The sequence below is a fragment of the Apis cerana genome, linkage group LG2 (assembly GCF_029169275.1).
Source record: "Apis cerana isolate GH-2021 linkage group LG2, AcerK_1.0, whole genome shotgun sequence".
NCBI lineage: Eukaryota > Metazoa > Arthropoda > Insecta > Hymenoptera > Apidae > Apis > Apis cerana.
In genome coordinates, this window is record NC_083853.1 from 2336374 (window position 1) to 2347641 (window position 11268).

The window sequence follows — 11268 nt, forward strand, 5'->3', positions numbered from 1 at the left end:
ATCAGTTATATCATGATTTCGAAGATATAAATCATAATATCTTATCTTTATAATAATGAATAATTATATAGAAATAATTATTTTTGTTTTGTTGCGAATACAATTTCAAATAATTACAAAAATGATAATTACAAAATAATATGCTAAATGATAACTTTTCTTTTATTTTTTTTTTTTTTTTTTAAAAAAGAAAAATTTGTATATACATAATAATAAATTATATAATATATAAACATAATAAATGTTTATATATTATATACATAAACATAAACATAAACATAAACATAAGATTATATATTTACTTTCTATTAATCTATTTGCTATAAATTAAAAATAATTGAAAATATAAATATCACCTTTCTATAAATACTATTTATTTATTAAAAGCTTTATTATCTAATTTTATTTATGATCGAAATATTTATAGAAAATTAGAAAAACATATATTTAAAAAATATTTTAGTTATTTTCATATAAAAACTGTTCTCATGCAGATACGGCTAACTTCTCGTCTTTAAAGAAGAGTTTTATCTTTCTACTCAATGGGATGTTTGATTTTGCATCACTTTCAAACGAGACTTCCTAGTCAGGGAGCAAGAAAACTTCTTAAAAAAAGCTTAAGGTAAATTACCCTTAGGCGATCAGGTATAAAAATCATGAAATCTTCTCTACGTCTATATAATCCTTTAAATGCAACTTATTATAAAGTATGTAGGAAGTATATTTATTTAATGATTGCAATGATAAATTGAATATTTTATTTATGATCTAACAGTAACGTAATACGAACAGTAAATAAGATAGGATCGTTTCAATACGTTTCCTAGAATTTAGATTAAAAATTGATTTAAAATCGATATTATATTATTAAAAATTGTTTTTCTTAATCATGCAAAATATTCGATTTCTAATTCAATCTCTCTTTTTCTATTATTAACATTCATATTCCATTGCATTATTTACTAATTTTTTTTAACAGCCCTTGGCCATTGAATTAAGATCATGCAATAATTTTAATTATTTTCTAATTAAAAGATCCATAAATAATTTTTTCAGATTAATTCTTTCGTTGCTTTTTGTTGATATATATATAATGACTCTAAAAAATATTGGTGTATTCTTTAAAATACAATTTTTTTAAAATTGAATATAATAATACATTAAATTTTTTTTTGAAAAATTAGAAAAATTTAAAATAAAAAATATTTATTACTTTAGTATTAATTTTTTATCGCCAACTTTTTTATCTAATTCTTTAACGAAAATTTAAAAAATAGGTTTTTTAGATTTATATCAGTTATACATATATATATTAATTTTATAATAATTATATATAAAAATTTTATTGGATTAACATAGAAACAATGAAAAGACAATAAAAGAATTTATATATGTTATGTTTCTTAAAATAAAAGAAATTTAAAATAAAAATAATTATATAAATAAAATTTCAAATATCAAACTATATTAAACTGATTGTAAATTATTGATTAAAACGAAAGGATATAACTATTCGGCCATGAATGGATATTAATGAAATCATAAATTGAATTTTTGAAATTAATATTTACATATCATATATATGTGATTTTTGTTCTTATAATCAATGATTAGACAATATATGTGACTTAATAATAACTTAAACAATCATTAAATATAATGCTTCTACAAACATGTCAAATATAATAAATGTTAATCACCGATTTGTACGAAATATCCGATATTTTCTAGGCAATATTTCATTTTATGCAGAAATATATATTTTTAAATAAATTCTCAATGTACAAATAGAAATAATATCTAATTTTTCTTTTAACAAGCAATTTATTTTTATAATTATGATTTAAAAAAACCGTTCGGATAATGGATAAGATTCTAGAAGATCGTTAACAATATTTTTATTCATTAATGGCCGAAATTTTACATAAAAACATAAAAACGTTGTTCTTTATTTTAATTCAAAAATTCAGACATTTGTAATTTATTCAACGAGGTGATGCTATTCAGTTTTATATATGCATAATAGCGGATATAATAATTAGACAGAACAAGAATATATCTTTATGTGAAATCTGTAGATGAATTATAATCAGCAATATTTCTATTATATACTATTATATATTTTTTATTTTTAATATGGAATTATTCATTGTAAATATGAATATAATATAACAAATATGAATATAAATAAAAATATAAAAAAACAAGAAATAAATAGAAATATATATTTTATGAAATAATGTAAATCAGATTCTTTGGAATCAGCAATGAGTACCGCATAGTATCAATCATAATAAATATGGCCGTTATTTCTTTTGTATATTTTAACATGCTTTAGTGTATATTTTATTTATAGTACTTCGAATGTATTTGTTGAATGTATCATACAGTCTTTTGGCACATAATAAATGCAAATAATAATATCGACTGATTATAATCACAATGATTATGTTGAAGTCAATAAACATTGAGCGAGAAATATTGTGATAAATATTATAAAATACAGGTTATTTATAAAAGTTTTTGCCAAATCTCATATTCATGGATTGTATAATATAATATAATACAATATAATATAATATTTATCAAAACAATAAAAAAAAAGTCTTAATAAACATAGATTTAAAAATCATTAGATTTTTCTAGTTTAAACTTATAATAATATAGTAGATTCTATTTCAATTTTATATTATTAAATTAATATTTTAAAATTACTTTAGTACTAATTTAAATTCTTACAATAACAAAAAAGAGATTACGATGAAAGTAATGATGAAAAAATATATTTCTATTTTCTTCTAAAACATTTATGATAATACAAAGAAAATCCACATGATTTGAAAAACAAGTGGAATATAATCAATATTCAACGCTTTAAAAAATTAATCACTTTAAAGTGATTTAATAAATAAATAAATTATGAAATCTGTAAAGAATTAAATATAAAAATTCTATTATATATTTTTTTAATCCAACACTCAGGTATTATTATTTCGAATATTACAATTATAGAGATTTCATTGTATATAATATCTAACAAATCCAAAAAATTTAATTACTATCATTAATTATTAATGTTGGCGATTTTTCAATATGTGTACGTATCTATGAGGAGAAATCGAAATTAAGAAGATATATCGAATATATGTTGTAATATTTAATGGGTTTTTCAATTCATATTTATTAAGATTTTTTTTTTTTGATGAGTATTACAAGTTTAATGAACATTCTGTATATCGTTTCAATACTGTTGTAACCTATTATACATAGGAGGATGAATCGCGTACCATGATCACCTCAAGTAAAATTATATACGTAAATTAATTAATAAATGAAAAAGTATTTAGTATTTAGTATTTAGTATAAATGAAAAAGTATTTATGAAAATTGCATGCTGTAGGGGACATATATTCCTGATTATAAATCATTAAAATCTGATTATTAATTAATTTTAAAAATAAAATTATCGAAGTATTAATAATTAAAATTAATTTATGAGTTTGTTTTTTTTAATATTATAAATTCTTAAATATTTTTTTCATAATGATTTCTTTTATCTAATTATAAATGATATATTTATTTAAAAAAATCTTATCAATTTGAAAAAAATAAAAACATTTATTTATTTATTATCTATATTAAATGTTGAACTAGAAATGTTGTTAACTATATATTTAATTATAAAAAAAATAATAACATCAAATTATATTTCTTATGTTATAGAATTTTTATATGAAATAATTTTTTAATAATATATTTAATAATTTACAAGTTATTTGATGTGGTCACGTTACGTGATTCATTTTGTGTAATATTGGATAACTATACTATATATCATTACAGTAATGTTAAAAATTTAATAAAACAATAATGATGAATATATATAATTATGTGTAATAATTAATAATTATAATAATTAATTTATTATTTTCTAGAGTATTATTTTTGGAATATTTAACCCTTACTGATTATTAATTATGCTAAAGATAATTCTCAAGTGCTGCAAATATATATATATCGATTTTTTAATCAATTCAATTTCTTTATATCCTGTTATAATTTCAAAGTAAATTAAAATATTGCGATTTACATAAAATTTAAATAATATTAATTTTTTTTTCGTTGATATTAAATGTTTTATTATGTTATATATATTATTATATTTTATTATGTTTTATGCACTGAATATTTATTATAAAAAAATATAAAATGTAATAAAAACAGATACATATGTATAATATTATACATTTCTTAATGATAGAAAAATAATAAATTTTCAAAATTTTTTAAAATTTTAATTTGATAGCCAGGAGCTGTAATTCTAATTCTCTACATATGACATTTTTCATAATATATACGTTAATTAATTAAACTATTAAACTAAATCTTTCTCTTAAACTCATGCTTTAAAAAATATATTTTTGAAATTTATTAATTTAATTTTAATTTAATTTAATTTAATTTAACAGTTTCATTAATAACACTTTAATAAAATCTTGAAATATTTATTTATTCAAAATATATAATTATAAGAAGTATTATAAGAAGTATTATTTTCATAAAAATTTGGAATATTATTTTAGTATTATCTAAAATGATTTGCATAATTATTTAATATTAATTATTAGATTAATTCGTTTACTTTAAAAATATTAAATAATTTATTATGAATCAACAATACTTATTATGAATCAAAATATATATAAAAATACATTACAGAAGTATGCAGATTTCATAAATTAGAAAAAATATATGAATATGCGATGTTTTCAAATTAACGGAATAACTCAAAAGGAAACTCACATGAAAAAATAAATTAAAAATGTAATTTTTCTTATATGAAGCCTTATTTCCAAATCAATATTGAAGCTAAATGTTTATTTATGATCCTATTTATGTATACATCTAATAAATATCAATATAGTATCTATATTGTTACTAGGATTTATTACATTATAGGATATAATAAGAATATAGTAAGAGGAAAATATAGTAAGAGACAAAAAGTGAAATAAAAATAAAATTTTATATAATAACAGCTCGATTATTCAAAACAATTAATTATAAAAAAAATTGAATAATCAATTTCTTTAATATTTAAATAAGTGAATAAATAGAATAATTCATATTGTAATTTTTTTTTCATTGAAAATTAAAATTGCATATTATTTATTTTGTTTTAATAATTTTTTCCTCCTTGATTTTTTAATTTCTTTTAATATATTTTAATCATTTCTTATATTATAATTTTATTTTATTTAATTTTTATTTTATTTCTTTTTTACTTTTACATTATCATAATCTTAATTTTGTTTAATTAGAATTTAAAAAATATATATACTTATGAAAATGATATAAAATATAAATAAAGTAATATATTTAGAATATTTAGAATATTTATCTTTATTTCCTAATATTTTAAGATAATTCAATATTCAAATAGAAATTTTACAGCATTTTTTATTAAAAAAATTTTTTTTGTTTTTCATTTTTTTTTATTTTTTCTTTTTTTATATTTTCCAAATGTATTTTATACTTATATTAGAATGAGTAATTGATTTAATATGAGTAATTTGATTATGTATTTTTATAATTATTTAATTAATTAATTTAATGCATTGTATAACATTGTATAATAACACATTATGCATTATATAATAACATAATGCATAATATAAACGCAATAATATCTACTATAATGTTTACAGCATACAAATGTACGAATAAGGCTTTTTAAAATATAAGTCTTCATTTTTAATTTATCTTTTTATATATTCGTTCTTTTGTCGTCAACAATATAAAAAAATCGTCTATATAAAAAATCTATATAAAATAATTAAATTTTTATAGTTATTAATAGTTACAATATAACATCATTTATTACAGAATTTTCATAAATATTTTAAAATGAATTTATCACATTTTATAGTAAACTCATTTTATTTTTATGAAAAAGATATGACAAATCATTTTACAACATTATAATTTTTAAAACTTATTTAAATTGATTTAAATGATACTGATTTAAACTGTATTTAATTCATTTTAATATATTATAAAATATATTATTCCTTATGATTTTTATTATTAGATATTATTATAAAAAATTCTTAATGATTTACAAAAGCAATAGAATTAAATCGAATAATTATCTTTAATATTTCAATTAAATTTATTTCTTAGTATTTTAATGTTATAATTATTGTAAAATAAAATATTCTATCTATATTTCAAATGTAAAATTTAAAGAATATTTCATTTAGCAAATATTCAAAACATTATAAATTCTTAAAATCATTTATAAAACAATTGAAATAAATTATAATTAATAATTATCTAATTTATAATTAATAAATTTATAAAAAAAATAATAAGAAGAAGAAGAATATAATAACTTCAATCTATTCATTTTCTACTCTTTTATACGAATTATATTTCATATAAATTTCATTTAACCAGAATTGCATGAATAAAATATGACTTTCGAATAATATTATTCGTTTATTTAATGTGGACTTATACCTTTAATTAATTTAACAAATAATAATGAGATTAATTATAAGATAATCAAAATAATTAATTCCTATCATTAAAATAATTAACTCCTTAAAAAGCTAATTAATTTTTAAAAAATATTTTACTATTTTTAAATTTTTTTACATTTTTTTTCGAAAAAAATTTTCATTTCTATATTTAATGTAAGAAATTTATCATAAAGTAGACCGTATCAATTATTTTCATTATTATTTTACTGAATCGATCACAACTTTTTTTGTATTATTAAAATGATTCGATATTCAAAATAACTGAAATTTTTTCTATGCATAATTTTTTTTTTATTATTAAATGAAAAATGTTTTTTCAGCTCATTGAATTTTCGATGAAATGATTGCATATATTAGTTAGTGATATAAAAAAGTTATATGAAAGAATTGAAGATAATCTTGAAAATTTATTTAAAAAAATATAGAAAATATCATAAATATTAGCAATATTATATAAAGGTTATTTAAAAATATACATTTTTGTTCAAAAGTATTGTACAAAAATTGTTCAAAAATAATTCACATTTGCTTTAAAACTAGCTAAAATTAAAAAATATGAAAGAAAGTATTATTTAATTTGATATTACATGATATATGACTTTATATGATAAAAAAGATATAAAGTGTTTAAAATAATATATTTAAAAAAAACAATTGAAAATACACAATCTTCAAACATCGAGATTTTATGAATCCTAAAGAATTAATACTATTTTTATATATTTATATTGTTATACATTTCATAATATTTTTTTTATATTATAATAGAATGACAAGAATGAGACAGAATTGAGTAATATTTAGCAAATTTAAATTTTCACATACTCTTTTTAAACATCACATGATACAATAAGTATAATAATATAGTATAATAAATTCATCATTATTAAATAATAGATTTTTTAACTATTATTGAATTTATTTACTGTAATTCATAATATTTTAATATATTTTCTAATCTGAAATCATTTTGATATTAATTTATATAAAGAAAAAATTAAATTGGATCCAAAGATTTCTTCAAATTAGATCGATAAAATGTTATATAAAAAATTATAATGTTATAGAATTATAACATTAATAACAAAAATAATTAATATGGTCGTGTTATTTACATATAAAAATATAAAATTTAATCATGTACGTAATATTAGCTCTAAATTATTAAATTTTAATAGTTAATACGAGATAAATATAGTAAATCTTAAGGGGTTAAATCAAAAATCAATGAAATTATCTTTCTTTTTTTTTTTTTTTCTTCATTATTTTAGAGTCTTTCATTGACGCCGGCGAGGCCGCGGCCTGGACACGCGGCCTCTGGAGGATCAGGCACTGGAATTGCTGACGACAGTGATGCAGAAAGCGTGAAAAGTTACGGAAGTGCCTGCAGTGCCGCAAGCGCCTGTGACCATGCTACGTTTGCTCTCAACGGTACCACATGGTCTGGTAGATCACGAAGATACGTTGTTCATTGTTCAAATCATACTGGTGACAATGAGCAATATCTTACACCTACTCAAAGAGCAGCTAGACAAGTTAGGAAATTTCAGGTAATAATCAATATTGTTTTTTATCATTTATGATATTATCTTATATTTTATGTATATTGCAATAATTAATCCATTTGCAATAGTATCTTAAATCTTGAGTGTACACTGGCTAATTATCAATTTCAAATTTATTAACCATAGAAGAATATATGTAAAGAGTTATATTATATTAACTTATATTAACTTATATTAACTTCGTAACTTAACTTCGTAAAGTTTCGTTCAAATTATTTGAATTCAAGGAACTTAAAGTCATATATTAAAATTTTATCAATTTAAAATGATGAAATTAATAAATGTATTATTGAAAAATAATAAAAATAAATATATGTATATTGTTTATAAAATATTGAAAACGAGAAAAAAATATGAATACAAAAAATATAATATATAAATATTATATAAATATAATATAAATATGATATAAAAATATAATAATGAAAATGATATATAATGATAATATAATTTAACGATACATTTAAAATTTCTTTTATTATTATAGATTAACCAGTGCTATTTTAGGTATTTACTAATTCATATTAAATTACTCGAATTTAATAAACATTCAATAAAAATTAAATAATATTAATAAGAATTTAAGTAACATTTGATTAATTTAAATAAAGATTTTAAATCAAATTGAACTCATTTAAATTCCAATTGCTGGAATTCATTAACTTGAATAATTAACAACATAAATTTTTACGCAATAATATATTATTCGTTACGAATGTTTTAAAAAATTGCCATTTTATATTATGATACTCGAAAATTTACAAATGAAATAAAACAATTACAAATGAAATAATACAAATGAAATTTTTAACGAAAAAAATAATATAATATATAATATATTAATAAAAAATAAATATTTATTTGTTTATATATATAATATTATATATTAATAATTATTATAAAAATTATGTTGTTTAGGCTTTATTAAAGGAAGCGCGAAAAGAAATTGAAGAGAAGGATCAGGAAATATTTCGATTAACGAAGGAAGTAGTAGAACTAAGATTATATAAAGCTTCTCTAAATAGTCCAGATGAAAGGACGGATAGTAGCGATGCCCTTACTGTACGAGAAAATAATCCTTTTTCTCCAGAATCCCCAAGCAAAGATTTACCAGATGAAAGTGCGCTACGAAAGATCACAAGTCCAGAAACTCCAGAAAAACGTGCTCCCTCTGATCTTCCCTCCTCTCTTGCGGATTCGGGTCACTTCGAAGACGGATCCATCCATTCGAAAGATTCTGTATTTATACCAGAAAGTACTCATATCACTACGATTCCTAATAAAGTTGATGAAAGTAATACTTCCGATACATTTATAAGATCAACTACAGAAACACCGGAAAGAGATGAAGAGAGACGCAAATTGGTAAATCTATATGAAAATAGAATTGAGGAAATGCATCGTAGACATGTTGATGAACTTCAAGATCTCAAGCAAAAACACAATGATAAGGTGATATCTCAGAGAAAATACATATATATTAAATATTTATCATATGCAAAGTATTTTAATAAGAATAACTTGAAAAAAATATGATTCTTTAAGAATAATAAATCAAAAATACACAAGAAAATTTTTATATATAAGATTTTGTTTTTAATAAAAATATTTTCGCTTTTTTTTAAAGTGAAAATAATAAAACAATAGTTATAACTGTAAATTTTTAATTGATTAAATATATATAAAAGAAAATTATTAGTAATACAATATATAAATTTATACAGTAAATTATTTTAGGTGGAAAGTTTATTAAATCAATTAGCTGAAGTAAATACACGTTACTGTGAAGTGAGGCCTTCTGTTGATGTTGCGGAAGCACGAGCTCGTGAATTAGAAGCAGAATTAGAAACTGTAAAAACAGAACTCTCAGAACAAAAGGCTCTATTAAATGAGCAAGAAGAGAGAAATAAACAAATGTACCTGAAAATGTATGCCAAAGGTCAAGAAGCAGCACGTATGGAACAAGCTGATCAGGTATATTATTATAATATATATTATCATTATTTATATAAATATTATCAATTTTTTTCATACTTTTTGTAATTAAATTATCCAATTGATTTTAATTCTTATTTAAGAAAATTAAAAAATTTTGTTTAATATTTAAATTTTTATTTTATTTTGCTTATATATTTTTTTATTTTATTTTATTTATATAAATATTTAATATCTCTCGAATGCATAATTAAAAATTAAGATTTATATATTTATTTATCTTTTATAAATACAATTATAGATACTTGAACAGGCATATCAAACACCACCAAAGGTTACTGTTGCAGAATTACTTCAACAATTAACAATTACACAAGCAGAATTGGAAAATATCAAGGTAAATATTTTTATTCTAATCGTTATATTTTCTTTTATACATTGTTAATATTATGATAGTAATATTATACACAATGCACATTAAAAATGAAGAAAAAAATTCTTTATGCTTGACTTCATTTATAATTGAAGCTTTATATTTATCTTCATCGCTATATAAAATGGCATGATCTTTATTTTATATAATAAAATTTATCATAACTTGTATAATAATACTAAAAAGTATCATTAATATAAAAACAATGTATTCAATTATTTTTAAAATAAATATTTAATAATCTATAATACTATTTGTAATTCTAAAGATTTTGCTTGTGTAATTCTTTTTAAATTTAAAACGTGTATTTTATTTAATTAATAACGTTTTATATATTATTTATAGATGTTATCTTTGTTTAATGTAATTTTTAATTATTCAGTTATTGATGATTTTTACTTTCAAATAAAATTCTATTATTATGTTATTTAATTTTATTTCTTATATTATTTACTGTTTATTATTTTAGATCTATTAATTTTTTCATAATTTCTTCTTGAGGAGATGTAGATTATATCTCTATAACAATAAAATATAAAAATTTAAATATATAAGAATAAATAAGATATAATTTAGGAATCACTATTGTTCATGCATCACTTTTTGTGCATCTCTGTTATTCACAAATCTCTTGTACTAATAATGTGCCACTTTTTTTGGTCGCCGCTCACACTCCAGGACACAAGCTACTCGCCTGAACCTCACATTTCAGCCGATCGTAGCCAAAGTTTATTAAGTGCTCAGGAGGCTGTTTCTCTCTGGGTCCTTGGCACACGTAAGGTCTGTATTT

The 11268-nt window shown here is 19.1% G+C and overlaps 1 protein-coding gene across 4 annotated transcripts in view; it reads left to right on the top strand.

Annotated features, from left to right (window-relative positions):
- The window catches only part of LOC108004505 (protein quick-to-court), a 29253-nt gene that overhangs the window by 12076 nt on the left and 5909 nt on the right, over positions 1 to 11268 (top strand). The window contains exons 3-7 of one of the 4 annotated variants that reach the window (XM_062072111.1): positions 7817 to 8095; positions 9029 to 9562; positions 9848 to 10084; positions 10347 to 10442; positions 11157 to 11258. In XM_062072111.1, coding sequence (XP_061928095.1) covers positions 7817 to 8095; positions 9029 to 9562; positions 9848 to 10084; positions 10347 to 10442; positions 11157 to 11258 — 1248 coding nt within the window. The remainder of the gene's footprint in view (positions 1 to 7816; positions 8096 to 9028; positions 9563 to 9847; positions 10085 to 10346; positions 10443 to 11156; positions 11259 to 11268) is intronic. The other 3 variants (XM_062072112.1, XM_062072113.1, XM_062072115.1) reach the window with 3 other exon arrangements.